At 42.9% G+C, this 21,022-nt stretch overlaps 1 protein-coding gene across 3 annotated transcripts in view; it reads right to left on the bottom strand.

Annotated features, from left to right (window-relative positions):
* Positions 1-20,490, bottom strand: part of FGF13 (fibroblast growth factor 13) — a 588,095-nt gene extending 567,605 nt beyond the window's left edge. The window contains exons 1-2 of one of the 3 annotated variants that reach the window (XM_030934641.1): positions 20,185-20,490; positions 309-521 (exon numbers count right to left, since the gene is read on the bottom strand). In XM_030934641.1, the coding sequence (XP_030790501.1) occupies positions 309-357 (49 nt within the window). In that variant the 5' untranslated portion in view covers positions 358-521; positions 20,185-20,490. Of the gene's footprint in view, positions 1-308; positions 522-1,164; positions 1,299-20,184 lie in introns of those variants that run through there. The other 2 variants (XM_030934640.1, XM_030934642.1) reach the window with 2 other exon arrangements.
* Positions 20,491-21,022: the final 532 nt, after the last annotated feature.

Raw genomic sequence — 21,022 nt, forward strand, 5'->3', positions numbered from 1 at the left:
CGGTTCCCGGCGCTCCGGGCGGCAGCAGCTTCGTCTGCCCGCAGCGCCACCACCGTGCGTCCAGAGCGGGAGTGGAGGAGGCTGGAGGCACTCGAGGGTCGACAATTCCGCGAGGAAGGAGGGAAAGTGGTGCAAACCTAGATCCACCCCCAGCGACCTCTGCCCCTCCTTTTCTCCCGGGGTCGCAGAGGTCATGGGCAGCTTAAGCTCCGGGAAGGAGGCAGGGAGCCGCCGGAGGGCGGCGCGCACGCCAGGGGGCGAGGGAAACGAAGGAAAGGAAAGCCGGCGGACTCGGCGGGCGGGCTTACCCTTAGAAGCATCTTTCTCCTCTTTGGGCTTGGTCACCTTTCCACTCATAGATCCCAGCTTGCTTGACAAGGTTCGCTCAGAAGACGGAAGTCCTCGCCGAGCGGGCCGGACTTGGGAGAGTGCTTAGGGCGGCAAGTCTCGACCACGAGCTCCCCTCGGTGTGGCTCGGGGAGGAATCCGCTTTTCCCCACCGCTGCCGCCGCCGCCGCTGCCTACGAGAGAGTGGGGAGGAAAGGAGAGGGGTGAAGGAGGAGCCGCCGTCGCCGCCGCGGCGATCCGGAGCGGCCGGCCGCGGGAGGAGCGGCTCGCCGCGCTCAAGAAGTGAAGAGACAAAGCCGCGCGGCGCTTCCTCCGCTCCCCGCGCCCTCAGCTTCTGCCCGCCTGCGGAGAGCCACGCTCGCAACCCCCAGGGCGGCCGAGAGGAGCGGCCGGGACTCCCCGGCTTCACTGCCGGCCTCCCTGGGCTCCGCGCGGGCCGCTCGCTGGGAGTTGCCTGGGTGGGCTGCCCGCGCACTGGCAGGCTGCTTTCCCCCGCCTCTCCCAATCCGCTGCGGGCCGCCAACTCGATCAAAATAAAACCCCGAGGAAGGTTTTTAAAAAAATCAAAACAAAGATAAAAATATTCACTTAAAAATAACAAGCCTCCCTGAAAGGGAAATGTTTGAACATGTGATGAGCAACGTGTGAGCCTGTTACACCGCAGAGTCGCGCAGCTTCTCGCCCGCGGGGAATTGGGAGGAGAGGGTCGCCTCTTTCCTTTCTTTCTATTTAATCCATTTCCAGGTTCCTATTATTTTGCCAAAAAGGGGGCCGGAGTTGCTCGCCGGCGGAGGAGTGGGAGACGATGGCCCTTACCTGCTCTCTTTCTCTCTCTCCCTACACCCACACCCCCTCGGAGCTCGCCCGCTCCCTCGCTCGCGCTCTCCTTCCAAAGAACTCTCCGGTCCTAGAGAGCCACGAATCAACACCGCGGCGCATTCTATATAAACGGCAAGGTGTGGGCACGCGGAGGGTGGGGGCTGGCGAAGGCGGGGCCTCACAAAGCCGCCTGCCCGCTGTAGTAAAAGAAGAGCTCGGCAGGGGCGCGCCGACGTCAGCCGCCGGTTGGCAAAACCCCGGCGAGCCCCGCGTAGTGCAGGCGAGCGTGTCTGCCGGGCGTCCCCTGGCCCCTCCGGGGCAGGGAGGGCCTGCGGGTGCCACTGTAGCGGGCTCCTACCGTTGACCAAGGAGATGGAAGCCGGGCGCTCCCCCCATCCCGGCCCCTGTAACTCCTCTGTTCCTAGCGCCTGCTTTCCCAGGCCCGTGCTGGTCGCCACCTACACTTTGGGGACTCCCCTGTTGGCAACTGCTCGCACCGAGCAGTGGAATCTCAGTCCGGGAGTCGACGACTTTTCGCTTCTGGCTAGCTGCTCAAGTTGAGACAGTCGGGCTCTCATGGGGGAGAGAAGGGCCCTCGGGATCTCATGGGGGAGAAAAGGACCAGCCCCTGTGGAACTCATGGGCTGGGTGTCACTAGGTCAGAGGGTGAAACTGACCGCGGCGGCTGCCACCTCCCACCCCCACCCTCCCACGCAGGCCCCTCCTCCTAGGGCTGGTCGCTCTTGTTGGTAAACTGGAAGCAAAGAGTGCCCACCCCCAGGATGGCCAATCCCAGGCAAACGGGTGAGGTGGGACTGGGGACGAGTGCTGAAGAGGAATAAGTAGGATTGAAACGTTGCCTGAGGAATACTTGTGGCAAAATGAGAGAGAGAGAGAGAAGAAAGAAAGAGGAAGAGAAGAAGGAGAGGGAGGGAGGCAGCGGAAGGGAAGGGAAGTAAACGAACGAACTAGGGAAGGAAGGTGATTGATAGTATTCAGGAAGTAGCCCCTGGGGCATCCTGGAAAACCTTTTCTGCGATGGCCTTTCTTGTGCTTGTGAATCCCTGGTAGCCTCGCGCTCTGTTGAGGGACTGGGGTGGTGACTAGCAGGGCTTGGTCCTCAGAACCGTCCATTAATCAGACCTTAGACTTCAGCCTGGCCATGAAGGCGCGGTAGCAACTCCCATGCAGAAAATTCGTTTTCCCTCATCCTACTCAACCCCACCCCCTTCTTAATTCGGTTTGGTTAATGGCATTAAACCAGGCGAAGAAATCATATAGATGGATTAGTCTTACTGAATCCCAGGCGGTAACTCAATTACAAGAGCCTGCTGTGGCTTTCAAGACCAGGAGTGTGGGCTCCCCCTGCTCCCAGTCCAGGTCTAAAGGTCGGCAACCCTCTAAACTCAATTTGCAGCCTCCATCCTCAGTCTGAGAGGAACTCCAGGCCCATTTTTCTTGTAAATAATATCTAATAATCTGGAGCTTGATGACACAATGTGATTATCCAACCCAAAGTTAGACCATTAATTAATATCAGTTGTCTGGGAAGGAAAACATTTCTCTTCAAATGATCGAATTCAAAAGGGTTGGAGGTTTAGATGGGTTTAGAGGAAAGGTTGAGGGAAAGAGGAGTCCTACCCCAAATCTCAGCATTGTGCAGTATACCCATGTAATGAACCTGCACATGTACCTCCTGTATCTAGAATAAAAGTCAAACATTTAAAAATCATAATAATTTACACCCAATAACAGTAATCATCAATTTAGCTGCATGCTAAATGCTTTACATCATTATCTTATTCCATCTTCACAACAACCCTAAGGACATGTTTGTTCTGTTGTTATTTTCATTTCACAAATGAGGAAAATGAAGCTCAGAGAGGTAAAGTAGCTTGCCAGGAGGTCACACAGCTGGTACGTGGTGGAGCATGGATCACAAAGATGGGTGGCAGGCTAGGATACCCGGTGGGTCTGTCTCTAAAACCAGTGTTCATCTGTTATACCGCTTGGTCTCTCAAAACTCCTATCAGCCTCTTAAAAAGAGGTGGGAGGCACATTTTCACTGGTCCTGTCTGTGAATTCTAAACTCCTAGATCTTTTAAAACTTCCCTAGCTCAGCACGTTCAATCAAAAGCATACACACGCATACTCCTCTGTTGTGTACATACCATTTACTTTGTCCACATCCCCCCAATAAGTAACAATACCGGCCGGGCGCGGTGGCTCAAGCCTGTAATCCCAGCACTTTGGGAGGCCGAGACGGGTGGATGACGAGGTCAGGAGATCGAGACCATCCTGGCTAACACGGTGAAACCCCGTCTCTACTAAAAAAAATACAAAAAAACTAGCCGGGCGATGTGGCAGGCGCCTGTAGTCCCAGTTACTCGGGAGGCTGAGGCGGGAGAATGGCGTAAACCCGGGAGGCGGAGCTTGCAGTGAGCTGAGATCCGGCCACTGCACTCCAGCCCGGGCTACAGAGCCAGACTCCGTCTCAAAAAAAATAAAAAATAAAAATAAGTAACAATACCTTATTTTGGGGAAAGGGTCAGTTTCTGTCTTGGAAGATATTAAGCATGGCATCGATGTGGACACCAGGTGTCTCAGCTTTCCCGCCACATTAAGATTTATAGGAAAGTTCTCTCCACAGATAAGATCCCTCTGTAAACCCTATCAACAACGACACCTCTAGCAAGGGTAACTTCCAGCTGGAAGCTAGATATCATTCTGTTCCTTAAAGGAGACTAATCTTCAATATATGACTAAACCCAGGTTAGTTAATATGATCAAAGTGAGTTGAGATGTCTGCTTCGGAAAATTAGGGGAGTCTATCTGTCCATAAACACAAACAGGTAAAATACAGTGTTTTTCTTCACTGTAAACTACCTTGGAAAAGAAATATCAGAAGATAAAGGAAATACTTCATGCAAGAACAATATGGTGGTTTGTGTCCATATAGAGACAAATCAATGACATCATAAGGATGTTCATGTCAGAGACCAAGGATTATGAATATTCAAGTGCAGGGACAAACATTCTTATCTAAACCAAGCTTCTGAAGATTCTGCTAAAGAGGTCACTGGCAGCTTGTTCTGTGAAAGGAATGGGGGACTTTCTCTCTTCAAAGCCCCATGAGATATTTAATATGAAAAAAGTGTTGTTGAAATTGACTCGGAAAAAGGCCTGCTCCAGTGTCCAGCCCCCAAGTTACTTGGTAATGCAGGATGGTCAGCTGGAAGATCTGACATCTGTGTGAGGATGGTCCAAAGGTCCTTTCCTGCCACCAAAGGGATTCAGTCTTGAAGCATCTCAAGGAAGACCTGGCTTAGCTTATAGTACTTCCCCTTTCCCACCCAGATCCATCTCCCTCATCCCGTTGTAGTGGAAGTACCCTCAGTTTTCAGTTTAGCAATTTCCACTTATCTGGTCACCAGACCTCTCTGTGCCTTGTCACTTTGGTAAAATGTGTCCCATTCTGTCTCTGCTGCTCTTATGAGAGAAATTCCATTGACCCGGTAGAGCATGGGGTGCAGAGTTATTCCGTGTAGTAGAGTGAATTAGTCCTGGAATTAAAGCGATCTTCTAAAACAAAATGTTGCATGACCGTGCCTCTAAAGAGGACTGGGTTGCTTTCTGGAATAAAGGACAGAGGCTTTACTACTTGGTAGTGAAGTGGAAAAGGTCCTAAGAGGCTCACCCGCTTGACCCTGTTATCTCAGTATCAGTTTCCTACTAGTCTACAAATGCCTCAAGATACCAGACTCTGGATTCCAGGTTTGCTCATCCTACAGCAGTTCTGAGCAATGTTTCTCGGCAAGAGGCCACATGGTTCCCTTGTCTGTGCTAGAGGGTAAAGTTGGAGTGAGCAGGAGGGCAGAGGACACATACACTTAGGGGTTTTTTTTCTGGCAGTTTTGGACTACCTGGGTGTAGAGACACTGTCATCAGGCACCACTAAATTAGATCTTTTAGTGATCAGACTGCTTCTCACTGGATCAAACACGTTTTTCATTTGTGAAAACGTTTCACAGCAGAAAGCTGGTTCAACAGGAGGCAGCCTGGCAAAAGCTACACTTCCAGCCAAGGTGCTTGAGATAAAGAAAAGCCCACTGGGCCAAGATCTGGGAGTTGGAAGCCACTTTAATTTTTATGCTTAAGTCTCAACAATTTGAATGTTCAGATCCAAACGCCAGAGCTCTGAAAGGCATTCATTTCTGATTCAAACCCTGCAGTGTTTATCTATATCATGATTTAAGGTTCATTTTTATGGGATCTCCGATGAGTTGGTGGATTTCTATAACATAAGAGCTGGAAAACATTATCTCCAACTCCCCAACTCTTGGCCACCGTGGTAGTTTTAAAATGGGACATTGAAAGGTGGCCACTACGTCCTCCCTTCTTGATACTGACTGGGTTTGTAACTACTTCAACCCATAGAGTATGGTAGAAGTGCTACTCTGTTACTTTTAGGTTAGGTGAGAAGAGGCCATGTAGCTTCTGCCTGGCCCTCTTTGGAATGTTTGCTCTGGGAAAAGCCAGCTGCCATGTATGAAGTTTGTCCACACTGAGGCTGCCACACTAGAGAGTTCACATTTAGGCTCACCAGTCAACCATGCTAGCTGAGCTCCCAGATAAGTCAGCATTGCTGGCAAAGGGAGAGATCTGTCTTGGATGTCAAGTCCAATCATACCACGAGATAACTGCAGCCCCAGCTGACATGTGACTGCAACTTTATGAGAGATCCCTCAGTGGAGAACTACTCAATGGAGTCCTCCTCACATTCCTAACCCATAAAATTGTGAACAAAATTAAATGTTTTTAATTTCTAATTTGTTTTTAACTACTCAATTGGAGGGTAATATGCTATGCAGCAATAGTTACTGGAGTCGTGACCAACAAGTTCTCCTAATCCTGTATATATGTATATGCCACTCCACCTTGCAGAGCTAATATCTGTTTCCCTCACCGTTGAATCCAGGCTGTCCTTGTGACTTGTAATGTGGCTAAAGTGATCTTATGCCAGTTTCAGTCCTCACCTTTAAGAAACTTGGCAGATGCACTTCCCTCAAGGGGAAGCCAGACACCATGTAAGAAGTCAGACACCCTGAGACTCAAGTTATAAGGAAGCCCGGGCTGACCATATGAGGAGTCCATGTAAAAGGGAACTGAACAATCCAGCTGATGGCAAGAACTGAGGCTCCAGATATATCACACCAATTAAGCCATCTCAGTCAGCTCCTAACCATTCAAGCTGTGAGCCTCCAGATTTCACAGGACACCAAAGAGCCATTCCTGCTGCACCCTATCCCCATTCCCAACCCACAGACTTGTGAGCAAATCGGTGGTTGTTTTAGGTCACTTAGTTTGGGAGTGCTTTGTTACATGGCAATAGGTAACTGAAATGAGAAGTCCAGAAAGATTTTCAGATCAAATCTTCTCTGTTCTCTATGTTTGCCTGCTATAAACCCGAATGGGTTTTAGAGTGAGACAAAGTTACAAGACAGAGCGATGCCAATGATGTATCCAAAAACAGCTTAACACTAAGACCTTTCCAATCTACACCAAGCAGATATGTGATTTTCTGCCTCCTATAAAATTGACATTTGGGCCATTATAATGTGATGTTGGGATGCCTGTCAGGAATGAACATCTTTAAATGTTTGTCACTTTCTTCTCCAGTGAAGAAGGAAACAATGAGTTACAGCTTTTTTAAAAGATTCCATCTCATTCCCAACCAACATCACTGGGCAGCACTGGATCTTCTCCCAGAATCCCTATCATTCCACAGCATTCAGAATCACCTGTGTCAAAGAGGAATGGGTCATCAAAGTTGGCCTTTTCCTCATAGCATGCTCCCGATATTCACTACATCCGAAATTGAGGACCTTGCCATTTTCTCTCCCAGGAAGTAACACACAAAAGACTTTGGCCTGGGTCAGTTTCCAGAAGATTTTCAGGTCTTGTTCTTGCCTTCATTCTAGCAGTCATACTGACAATGGTAAAATGAAACGGTTCGGGAAAGAAAATTTTATTTCACAAAAAAATTATTGGATATAGTAGTAAGTTGTTAGCCCCTCGTATTTGCCTATATCTTGAATTCTCTCAACAAGATTGTAAATTCGTAGAAGAAAAGGACTGTGTGAAACTCCTCTAAGAGTAACTTGTCCCATGCCCAACCTGTGGTATAACAGTGACTGGCACATAAGAGGCACAATAAATATCCTCATCATTATAATGTTATTTGTTTAATGTACTAGTATGTACTACATATTTATCCAGAATATGGCACTTTATACTGAAAGCAACCCTCTGAGTGAATGACTATTATTATCTCCATTTTCCAGATGAGGAAACGAGCTCAGAGAGGTGGAGCAACATATCCAAGATTATACAGCTAGTAAGAGGTGCACCCAGACAGGACTGAGATGCAAGTAGGCCCTTCTGCTCCCCAAATCCCTGGCTCTTTCCACAATATGACACTGAATATTTTGTTAATATTATGAAATAAAAAATACCTCTAAAATTTCCCTTAAGATAAAGTCAAACATTAGAGAAAGGGAAGAGATCTCAGGGCTTACTGGGCTTTCCTTTGTTTTCTGTCAGTGCCTGACCCCCGCCCCTCCTCACACCCCGCTACCCCCTACCCCCACAGTGTAGTAGACATAAAGGAGTGCTGTCCAGATTCTCCTCCCAAGAAAGGCTTGCTGCCCAGCTGTGGGGAGTGCAGTCACTAGGTAGCTTCCGGCTCTCAGCTCCCTCACGGTTTGTCTCTGCCGTGGAACTGCTTCACCTGAGGTCATTCCCTTCCTAGGTCAGCCCACATTTCCATGAATGAGCAAAGCCTGGCCATTTTAGATCAACACAGGCACTCTGACAGACAATATTCACTCCAGAGCTCCCTGCCAGGTAGGCTAAGGCTTCGTTGGTCCTGCTTCACAGTTCAACTTCTCCCTTTGCCCAATCCAGCCTCCTCCCACTTCCTTTCACAGTTGTTGATCCCTAATGAAAACATCTTCCACCACAAACTCCATCTGCTTTCAGAGATTCCCATCTGTGACACATTCTCTCTCTGTTTCTCTCCAACCCTGTCTTACTGCCCACGATTTTGGTAAAGAAAGATTCTGGAAATCTTCCTCTTCCTCAGATAGTTGAAATGATCACTGCCTTGCCAGGCCTTCTGCTTCTGATCCTTTGTCTTCTTGGGTAGCTTCTTGGAGTCTTCTTTGGAGTGCCAGGGGTTGGGACATGTGAAGAGCCCTTATACACAGCTAGTACTGTATACAACTGTTACATTTTAGAGAAAGAGAAGTGACTTACAGATGGTCAAGAAATAACAAGCTGGGTTTCTAATGATAAGACACTTAGACCTATACTTTCCTTCACTTGAAACTGTAACCTACTTGGTATGATTTTACATGGTACAGAAGGGATGTGTCTGGCACATGGCTGAAGTGACTTTACCCGTTACACTGTTGTCGTAACTGTACCTGCCAATACTGTAGCTAACTGCGGTCTTCTCTAAGAGACATCCCTAGTCATGTACTCTTGTCAGTATCCCACGTGTGGGATTCTTTATTCTTCCCCATTTTACTTCTCCCAGTGCAGTGTCTGCTGCTACTTCCCTTTCCATGTTCTCATCCCGTCTCCCAATATGAGGATCTTGCATGACTGTTTCTTATTACATTTTTTTTCTCTATTTATTCCACTGTATTCTATAAGGCCTTTTCCCTCCCTACATCACCCAGCCTGCAAGGTAAGAATCCACTGTTGTCTACTTTGGGGAGGCAACTCAGATCAATAATAGGAGGTTTGCCTTACTGTTGCTAGGACAGCAAAAGAGAATCTCCTTGGAGGGTCCCCACTTACTATAAAAGAAAAGAAACAACAGCATCATTTTCCTTTGCTTTAGGCATGCACCAGAAGCATTGTCAAGGCAGCAAGACTAATGACCCAAAAAAAGGGAGGTAATTAATATATGGTGCTTTATATAAACTGTCATTTCATCCTTGTACCTTTTCTCAGTATTACATAGTGTCACCCTTGGTTTACAAGTAATGAAAAGAGCTTGGAAAGGGTAATTTACCAGCTTAGGTTCCCATGTCTATGTAATAGCACTAGCAGTATTTGAACCCAGGTTATTCTGTTGCAAAATCCAATACTTTTTGAATATCAGATGCTGACATTGTCAAGAAGGCTACGGTTGGCATGGGCCGGAGGATTCTGAAAGAATCCGTGGATAGTGAGTGATGCTTTGTCTTTTTTGGTAGTGAAGAGGACATTTCTGAAAACCACATCAAGGCACACTAATCAAGAAAGCTATGGCATTGTGACTAAGGACAGAGGAATCCTCTCCAGAGGCTCCCTTAGCCACACTCATAATCCTACACTGCTAGTCTTTGTTCTTTCTTCTGGGGTACTCTGCTGGATTGCCTGATGTCAACTCAGCGACCACTTCTGGTTAAGGCTGGGAAGTAGGTTTTCAGAAGCTCCTTCCTTGTATGGTTCCAGGTTAGAGTTTGCCACTGAGAGAAACTCACTCAAGATTTGGAATGTGGGAGTGAAGCAGAAGTCATTGTTCTCAGGAGGCTGTGACAGTCAGACAGTGTGGCTTCACAGATCTCTCTTTGAGGTCCCACTTCCTATTAGCCTTATGTAACTAGACCTGGCGACTTCTCAGAATTCTTGTGAGCTTTGGTCTCCTCACCTCCTCCAGTGTTTCAAGTTAAAGTCATTAGAGATATTTGTCTGATCCTCCAGCATGAATCTCCCAGACTTTCACTCTCCTAGCTCCTCCTACTTTTGATGAATCCAGTTTCTAAAATATATTAAATTCCTCATCATTGTAACATTTCGGTAGCTCTATTTTCATGACTGTACCCAAACTGATGCAGGTACCCACCCTGAATTTCACCACCAGTTCTGTGTTATTATAAAGTGACTCCCTAGGAAAAATGTAACTAAAGTCCATACAAAGGCCTTTTTACTTCTTCTTTAGAAACCAAACAGAAGGCTCTGGGAAGATATCAACCTAAGCATGTGTTGTTTCCCATTGTCAGCACCAGGCTACCTGCTTCTCCTCAACCTAATGGCTGTTGAAGCCTAAGGAGAAGAGCTGGATACGAGTGGGGGTCCTAGACATTGTGGGAAGACTCAACAGAAATAAGGGTTGTCAGGCTAGCCCCTGGATCCAGCACTAGAAAGGCCCAGCACAAAGAGACTAGGAGACTGGGAAAACAACATTATACTCGTGTTCCTGGTCTCCTAAACCTTCAAGAGGCCAAGAAGGAATGAACTAAAGGAACAGACAGGGTCCCTGTAGACCTGGGAAGGCAGCAGCTTTCTCCAGGTACTAGTTTCCCACTACTCGATGGCTTACTACCCCTTGGGGAGCTCCCCTTCTAATATGAGCTGACCTCAATGTGCTGACAACAAAATGCTTTGTAACCGTTTCTGTGGGTTCAGCAATCACCAGTCAGAGAGGTAAATTGAGCAATGTATACCTAAAAAAATTAAACTGATGGGAGGAGAGACGAGCGACAACTTGAAAACCATCACTACCAACAACGATAACAAAATAGGAGCATATAAGGAGATACACGCACAGCATAAAAATGACTTTCTAGAACTGCAAACAAAAAACTGATTTCCCAAATAAACAGTTCAGTAGATGCATTTAAGAAAAGGATTATGGCTGAGACCCAAAACAGTGGCCTGTAAGATAAAGTGGAAGAAGAATCACAAAGCACAAAGTCAAAAATATAAAGACAATGAAATGATGAGGAGAAACATAAGAACCTTGGAGGACAGATCCTGAAAAATAATAAGTCTCCGAGAAAAGAGAAGAAATACAGGAAAATCTGTGCTTTTTTTTTTTTTTTTTGTTAAAGACAATGGAAAAGAGCTTTTCTGAGCATAACAACTATACAATTTAAATGAATGATTTAAAAATATGCAAAAATAACTGTTTTGGAGTATATACCCAAAGGAAAATGAATCGGTCTACTAAAAAGACACATGCTCTTGTATGTTCATTGCAGCTTTGTTCACAATAGCAAAGATGTGGAATCAACCTAACTGCCCATCAACAGCAGACTATATAAAGAAACTGTGGTACCTATACACTATGGAATACAATATCACCATAAAAAATAATGAAATCATGTTCTTTGCAACAACATGGATGCAGCTGGAGGCCATTATCCTAAGTGAACTAATACAGAAACAGAAAACCAAATACCGCAGGTTCTGACTTATAAGTGGGAGCTAAACATTAAATACATGTGGACACAAAGATGGGAACATGAGTTGGGAGGCTACCTGTCACATACTATGTTCACTGCCTTGGTAGCAGAATCATTCTTACAACAAGCCTCAGTGACATGCAATTTACCCATGTAACAAACCTGCACATATAGTCATCGAACCTAAAATAAAATAGAAAAGAAAAAGAGGAAATTACAAAATATACTCCTAGAACACCATTGAATCAAAAGTGAAATTATAAACTACGTAAACAGCTGTTAAAAAGAACATTTTATTCCAAAACCTATGTGACACAAAGAATGTTGTACTCAGAAAAAAAATTATATTCTTTTATTTATTTATTTATTTTTACTTTAAGTTCTGGGATACACGTGGTGAACGTGCAGGTTTGTCACATAGGTATACGTGTGCCATGGTGGTTTGCTGAACCTATCAACACGTCATCTAGGTTTTTTTTTTTTTCTTTTATTTTATTATACTTTAAGTTCTAGGGTACATGTGCATAACGTGCAGGTTTGTTACATATGTATATTTGTGCCATGTTGGTGTGCTGCACCCATCAACTCGTCAGCACCCATCAATTCATCATTTATATCATGTATAACTCCCCAGTGCAATCCCTCCCCCCTCCCCCCTCCCCATGATAGGCCCCAGTGTGTGATGTTCCCCTTCCCGAGTCCAAGTGATCTCATTGTTCAGTTCCCACCTATGAGTGAGAACATGCGGTGTTTGGTTTTCTCTTCTTGTGATAGTTTGCTAAGAATGATGGTTTCCAGCTGCATCCATGTCCCTACAAAGGACGCAAACTCATCCTTTTTATGGCTGCATAGTATTCCATGGTGTGTATGTGCCACATTTTCTTAATCCAGTCTGTCACAGATGGACATTTGGGTTGATTCCAAGTCTTTGCTATTGTGAATAGTGCCGCAATAAACATACGTGTGCATGTGTCTTTGTAGTAGAATAATTTATACTCCTTTGGGTATATACCCAGTAGTGGGATGGCTGGGTCATATGGTACATCTAGTTCTAGATCCTTGAGGAATTGCCATACTGTTTTCCATAATGGTTGAACTAGTTTACAATCCCACCAACAGTGTAAAAGTGTTCCTATTTCTCCACATCCTCTCCAACAACTGTTGTTTCCTGATTTTTTAATGATTGCCATTCTAACTGGTGTGAGATGGTATCTCATTGTGGTTTTGATTTGCATTTCTCTGATGGCGAGTGATGATGAGCATTTTTTCATGTGTCTGTTGGCTGTATGAATGTCTTCTTTTGAGAAATGTCTGTTCATATCCTTTGCCCACTTTTTGATGGGGTTGTTTGTTTTTTTCTTGTATATTTGTTTGAGTTCTTTGTAGATTCTGGATATTAGCCCTTTGTCAGATGAGTAGATTGCAAAAATGTTCTCCCATTCTGTAGGTTGCCTGTTCACTCTGATGGTAGTTTCTTTTGCTGTGCAGAAGCTCTTTAGTTTAATTAGCAAACCTGAGAGAAACAAGAAATGGGGAAAGGATTCCCTATTTAATAAATGGTGCTGGGAAAATTGGCTAGCCATAAGTAGAAAGCTGAAACTGGATCCTTTCCTTACTCCTTATACGAAGATTAATTCAAGATGGATTAGAGACTTAAATGTTAGACCTAATACCATAAAAACCCTAGAAGAAAATCTAGGTAGTACCATTCAGGACATAGGCATGGGCAAGGACTTCATGTCTAAAACACCAAAAGCAACGGCAGCAAAAGCCAAAATGGACAAATGGGTCATCCAGGTTTTAAGCCCCGCATGCATTAGGTATTGGTCCTAACGCTCTCCCTCCCCTTTCCCCACACCACCGACAGGCCCCAGTGTGTGATGTTCCCCTCTCTGTGTCCATGTGTTCTCATTGTTCAACTCCCACTTATGACTGAGAAAAAATTCTATTCTTAAATGTTTTCAGTATTAATAAACAAAGATGAGAAGGTAAATGAGCTTAAAATTCATCTTAAAATATTTGGAAAAGAACGACAAATTAAACTAAAAAGAACTAGGAAAGACTTTGCTAACATAAAAGCTGTAATCAATGAAATAGCCAAAAATTGTTCTTTGAGAAATAAAACGGATAATCATCTTGCAAGTGTAATTAAGAAAAAAAGGAATAAATATTTACAAGACTTGAAATGAAAAAACAGACATAACCACAGAGGAGAAAATTTTAAATAATTATAAAAGAAACTACATTAAACTCTGTAACAACACATTTGAAAACCTAGAGAAAAAGGAAGATTTTTTTAGAAAGCCAAATTAACCCCACAAGAAATATAAAAATTGAATAGGTCAGTTATCAAATAAAAGAAATCATGAGTAAACATCTACCACTGAAACAGTCATCATAGCAGAGAGAATCATTTGTTTCAAGTCAACTTTTTTCTTTTAAAACAAGTAATTTTACTGTCATTTAAACTCTTATGGACCATAAAAAATCAAGAAAACCCCTTAATTCTTTTTTATAAAACCAACCTACATTTAATATCCAAACCTAGAAGGCACTAATTCTTGTGTGTCAATGCTGACATTCTGAATAAAACATTCGCAAATCCAATCCAGCAATCTTTCAATAAAGTATAATTATAACCAACTAGAGTGTGGTGGATTACAGTATTGGTTTCAGTTCTTCACTCCTCCCTGTGTCCAGGTATTTTTACATGGTGTACATTTCCCTGCCCCTTAACTTTGAAATCAGCCAACTGACTTGCTATGGCAAATAAAATGAGATGGAAATATGCCACTTCCCAGCCTAGGTGTTAGGAAACTTTGTGCATTTTCTCCTTCCCTCCTGTGTCTCTTGCAGTCACCTCGAGACTAGCCTGGCTAGTCTACTTGCCTGGCTAGCCTGCTTGCCTTGTCAGGAGGGTAAGAGTTACTTAGGGCAGAGCTGCACTTGCCACTACAACCTGAAGTAAAGCAGCCCCAACAGACCTACAGTGACAATCAGAGCCAGTCAGCTCAACCCAAACTGGATCAGCCAGACCCCAGCTAACCTGAAGACACATAAGCAGTAACAGATGATTGTTGTTTTTAAAGCCACTGGGATTTTGACTGGTTTGTTTCATAGAAATTACTAACTGACATACATAATTGAATTTGGAAATGCAAAGGAGTTTCAGTATCGGTAAATCTATCAACATAATTAATTACATCAATACCTTAAAGAGGAAAACCACATGAGTGATGATATCAAGAAAGGCTTAAAAGTCAATTGATAAAATTCAGCTACCTTCCTAATAAATTTCTAAGTTAAATAAGATTAGAATAAAACCTTTTAAAATAGTACAGATTGTTTAACAAAAATGGATGTGAAATATAATCCCAAATGGCAAAGCACTGACCTGTTCAAATAAAATTCAGAACAAGACAAGAATGCCTCTTATCTTTGTTTATTACTCAACATTGCCTTGGATGGTCTAGTTAATAAAAAGACCAAAAAGTAAATGAATATAAACATCAGAAATGATATCTATTTCTTTATCTGCTAATGGTATATTTGTATAGCTTAGAAAACCAAACACTCTAGTAAAATCGATGAGATTTATTCAAAGAATGTGGTACCATAAAGGAATACAAGGTTACTGTAAAACAAATAGTGTATCTCTATTCAGACAACAAACACCAAGAAATAGAAATGAGAAACATTATATTCACAATAATGAAAATAACCTATGTAATACACTGCACTGAATTTAACAAGAAAGGCATCAGACCAGCGTGAAGAAAATTGTTCTACCTTACTGAAGGATGTAAAACATAATCTGAAAATAAGGAATGAATGAATGAATAACAAAATTTTGTATCATAAGACCTCACTTCTCCCAGTCAATATTATTTTTTAAATTCCAATTGAAAATTCCCAGTGTGGTTTTTTTAGGGGAAAAAAAAGAGGGCATTTATATCATGTCATCTTAATACTTATATAAAAGAATAAATACCCCAGAAAAGTCATGAAAAATAATAATAATGAGAGAGAAATATCTTAACCAGATATGAGAATATACTCTAAAGTCATTGTAATTAAATCAAAACACGGTAGTGGCTTGGGAGTAATAGATGATCAGATCAAAGGAACAAAATAGATAATGCAAAATTGAAAAGCATATTTAAGCATTTAATACATGACAAAGGTGAGGTTTCATTTCAGTGGGGAAGAGATGGATTGTTAGTGAACAGTGTGGCTGCAACTGGCTATTAGCTTAAAATCAAGACGAACCTCTATTTTACACCTAAAAGCAATATAGTTTCCAGATAAATACATATTTTAATGTAAAAATAGTAAAAGTCCTGCAAGAAAATCTAGGGAACAACATGCACAATCTAGAAACGGAGAGACCTTAAGATATTTGACTATATACAATTCTTCAAAATTTTGGCAGAAGACATAATAATTAAATGAATAGGTAAACAAGGAATTGGAAACATAGTTGCTCCCAGAGAGCAGATGAGGGGCTTATAGCTATAATATAGAAGAACCTCTTCACAATTGACAAAGAAAAACAACCCATTCAAAAAACAGGCAAACGGTAGGAAGAACCACTTTATAGAGAAGCAAATTCAAACGGCCAATGATTTTTACAAAAGTCAGACTCATAGGTAAACAGAGAAAGTTAAGTTAATGTAACAATGAGATGACTTGTTTTTATCCATAAGACTGACAAAATTTAAAAAGAGCAGTAAGATAAACTGTTGGTGGGATTGCAAGGGGAAATTTGTACTCTCCTAAATTACCAGTAGACTTGTAAATATGTTATATGCTTTTTAAAAAGCAATAAGTCAACATTTGATGAAATTAAAAACAATATGCATATACCCTTCAACCCAGCTATTTCATTCCTAGGAACCTGTTTCAGACTGAAAAAAATCAACAGCATGTAAGGGTATATATATAAAGGTATTTATTGCTATGTTGCTCTTTAGTGGTAAAATATAAATTGGAAATAAAGTGAATGTCCACTAAAAGTGGAATGGTTGAATAAATTATTCTCCATCTATATCACAGAATGCTTTGCAGCCATTGAAAAGAATGAAATAGTGAGACTGCCATTGATTTGTAGGTTTTATTGAATGGGAGTAATACTAACGATGATAATAGCAAACATTCATACATGGTATTCTTTTAAGTGCTTTATGTATTTTAACTAGTTGACTGCTCACAACAACTCTATGAGATAGGTTCTATTATAATCCTCATTTTCTCGTGAGGAAACTGAAGCTCAGAGAATCTAAGGCCACGTAACTAGTAAAAGGCAAGAAGAGTAAGATACAAAAAGATGTGAGTAACATGACATAATTTCTGTAAAATAATCTATAGTAAAAGACAGGCATGGGCATATGTGTATATATACATGTATACATGTTTTATATAATTATATGACACTGGCAATATGGAAATATAATACTCAGCTGGTAGTATGGATTATTATATACATATTATATGTAAAGTATATTAAAAATAATTAAGGAGCCTCAGCATTTCAAAAACAACTTCAAAGAAGTTGCAATTGCTGCTTCAGGTGGGACAAAGAAGGGAAGCCTGTCCCAAGGGAAGTCCATCCAGATCCTTATCATCAAATATCTCTTGCCCCTCCTTGGTACCCCTTGGTACTGTGCTGATCCCTTCCTTATGGCGGGAGGGATCCGCCTATGGCAGTGCTACTGTATTTAGAAGTGCCAGGTGCTTCCCATCCTATCTAAGCCAAGAGACTCCCTGGAATACAGTCATCACTGTGCTCTGAGACTGCCCAACCGCAGAAGGCTTCTGAGATCCCACTCTTGTGCATAAATCTAAGATCTGGGACATAGAGACAGGGAAAAGACCTGCCTCATGTACATACCTCCTTGGGAAAATAAAGTTTCATCTTGGGACAAGTTCTATCCTCCCTCCCATCTACAGCAAAGAGATTTAAACTTTACCACCCCCCCCCCTTGACACAGACCAGATTCATGCTTAAGTTTACAGTGATAAATAAGCAGTGTCCTTCTTAAAGGACTCTTAAAATCTCTCAAAGAGTTTAAGTTCTTGAAGGAAAGATATGCTTTTTATATTCAATAAATATGCATTGAGTGAGGAAAATGATGACATACATGAATAAATCAAATATAAGGTAAAGAGTGAAGTGTTAAATCATAGAACTACAAACAAAATACTATAAGAGTCGTAGTAGGAAAGGGCAAACATTTCCAGAAATGGTTTTGTAAAGAGATGGCATTTGAGCTAAATGCAGTGTTTCTGAATGTGTGGTCAGCATCAGATTCTCTGAGGTTCTTAAGAGCTCCAGATCTACTGGATCAGAAACTCCAGAAGTGAGACCCAGGATTTGGCATTCTAAAGGAGTCTTCCACATCAATCTTATGCACACTATAGTATAGACCATGAAAAATGGGGTAGATTTGGGTGTGCAGAGAAGTGGGGAAGGACACATCGTCAAAGGCAATAGCATGAGTAAAGTTTCCAGGCATAAAAGCAAAATGGAACACAGTGGCTAGTTCAATTCTACCATGAGTGTTGGAAGTGGGGAAGAGGAATAATGAGAAATAAGATTTGAAAGGTAGCTTAGGGCTAGATCATGGAGGGCCTGGGGGATGCTGAGTTAAAGAATTTGAACTTTATCCCAAAGGGAAAAAGATTAAGATATATGAGACAAAACAAAAATATGAGGGCCTAGACTTTCACAGTGCTTCTCAAACCTAGCCGTGCCTCAGAATGATTGCTTGCTAAGTCTAGCTTCTGGAGCTCCACCCCAGACTTTCTGAATCAGAATTTCTGGGGATGTGAATCAGAAATGACATCTTTAAACAACCTTGTCAGGTGATTCCTGGGTAGCCAGCCTGGCATTGGTTCATGAAATGGAGTTTGGGAACCACTCCTTTACTGACAAATGCATTCCTAAAAAGTTGTTTGTATGTAGAAATTATATTAGTGGAGTCACTATTCAAAGTAATAGGCAAGTAGACTATTAAGAGGCAACCTCCTGCAAATCTCCTTGTTCAGCAGAAGAAAAAGAAATCACTTTATGTGGAGTGTTTATATTAAATAAACACCCCATTTAAATGTAAAACCCCTGACAACTTTCCATAACATGTGACAGCACATTCGAATTTCTGGTATTGGTGATGACATATGGTTGTACAAAAAGAACATGGGAAAAATAATTCAAAATATTTAAGTTTCCTTTAGATTTATGCAAAATAAATGGCCATAAGGTAATGTTGGAAAAGAGATAGTGCTAGTAGGATGTGATGCTGATAGAGCATAGCTTCAAAATGGACTTATCTACCATGTAGCCCTCTTGAGGTTGCAGGGGAAATTGAGACACCAATATAGGTGGAAACCAGATGGTCACTCATCTCAACTCAAGCTCCAATAAGGATTAGACTATATGACTTCCAAGATTTCCTCTAGCTTTAAGATTTTAAGTTTGTGCTATTTGCACACTATCTACCTTGAAGATAGGCAAAAGGAAAAAAGTGGGCAAGGGATACAAAGTTCAAGGATCAGTCTAATTCATCTTTCTTTCTTTCTTTTTTTTTTTTTTTTTTGAGGCGGAGTCTCGCTCTGTCGCCCAGTCTGGAGTGCAGTGGCGCCATCTCGGCTCACTGCAAGCTCCGTCTCCAGGGTTCAAGCCATTCTCCTGCCTCAGCCTCCCGAGTAGCTGGGACTACAGGCGCCCGCCACCACGCCCGGCTAATTTTTTTGTATTTTTAGTAGAGACAGGGTTTCACCGTGTTAGCCAGGATGGTCTTGATCTCCTGACCTCGTGATCCACCCACCTCGGCCTCCCAAAGTGCTGGGATTACAGGCATGAGCCACCGTGCCCGGCCTAATTCATCTTTCTAAAAAATGCACAGACACAGATGATTCTGAGGCTGAAGGTTTGTTTCCTAAAGCCATGTGATATTTTAAGATTGTCATTTTCCTTTAAATAAAGCATATCTGTTACTAAAGTGTCTCTTAGTTTTCATGAAAACACGTCGGTTTGGCTAGTTGGAATGTTGGCATAGTAATTTGCTTAGCAAATGCTCAAAAGTCATCGTTGAGCAAGAAATTGCTAGTGTTTAACCTTCCAACAGCTAAGCTTGCTTCTTTTCCTCTCAGAGGGTGTCTAACCTCACCCCCAGAACTTTCTAGCTCCCCTTCAATTCCAGCTCCTTCCCTAATGCCCATTGCTATAAACAGGCCAGAAATCAGAGATGAGTTCTGACAGCAATATTTCAGGAAGGAAATGGAATCCAAGCAAGTCTTTTGTGCATCTGGGTTGGAATCTCTCTTTCACAAGGTCTGTCTGAACTATAGGAATACCTGCCCTGTGCAGCTTTGTATTACTCTCCACGGCTGCACAGCAGACAAGGAAAACACAGATAACCAGTGCTCTGACCCAAATTCACATTCACACAGTAATGAGTCAGGAAGGACAAAGCACCTACAATAGAGCAGTTTCAGGTAGAGTAGTTGATAAAGGGTTAAACTTAACATTGAGGTGCTTTCTTGCTAGCTAGTTCCTTAGCTTTTGGGTGAGAGGGTACAAGGAAAGGAATTAATTCCCAAACATGACTGTGCCTTGATCAGTGTGTTGGGAGCATGGAGTTGTATTTTTATTCAGAGGCTATGTCCTGCCCAGACATTTGTCTCCCCACCCTAGGCCAAGGAAACCTGGGCCTGGGTTACCTAAGAGGATACCAATTCCCATAGCATTTTCCCCAATGAGTTTGGTTTCACCTACCTTAGAAGTGGAGATGCAATGGGTCTGGTGGTGAGAAACAAGCAAGATTCCACCATGGACCAAAATCTTAAAAGGCCCTGTTGTTATTAGTGCCCACGGTCACTTGCTCCCAGGCCAGGGGTAGGAAGCTTCTTGGTCATGTCGTCACTGTGCGTTTCTGCAGTTTGCAATAGTCTGCATCTGAGCCAAAGCACCCCCAACACCCTAATCCCCTCCTGGTTTCAAGGGCTCCAGGCTGGAAAAGCAAATAGTCCAGAGTGATTGCAGGGGCCCGTGGACCCTATGCAGTTCATATCAGACTGTTCTGAGGAGTGGTAAGTCACTGGGTCTATATTGCAGCTATTTTTAGTGAAACTGAATTCCTTCCCCAAGTTCTCTTGCTTCCAACTTGTTCTAAGTGTAGGAGACCAGCTGTGGTCAGATCATCTTACTGGACCAAGGCTCTATCAAGGCGAAGGGACCAAATCAGGGAGGTGGAGCAAAGAGCTCGTGGCTGTTGGCGCTTTGGCTCTTTCTCACTCTCTCAGACCTCTCCAGAGCAGTAGGATCCTTTGGAAAGGAAAGTGTCACTACACAGGGGAGTGGGGATTCCCCTCTAATCTGGCAGAAACTTGACAGGTAGATGACATGAGAGGGAAAAATCGAGAAAGTGGCAGACCTTTCCGTTTTCCCCCTCAATTCCTAAATACACACACACACACACACACACACACACACACATATCAGATTCTACAGGCCAAACCCAGATCTTGGACAGACTTGCCAGAAGGGTCTAGAAAAGAATGTCATCATCCATGAGCCAGGCCAGAGGTGAAAGTATGAGGAGGGCTAGTGTCTA

Source organism: Rhinopithecus roxellana, chromosome 7, assembly GCF_007565055.1.
Source record: "Rhinopithecus roxellana isolate Shanxi Qingling chromosome 7, ASM756505v1, whole genome shotgun sequence".
Classification (NCBI taxonomy): Eukaryota; Metazoa; Chordata; class Mammalia; order Primates; family Cercopithecidae; genus Rhinopithecus; species Rhinopithecus roxellana.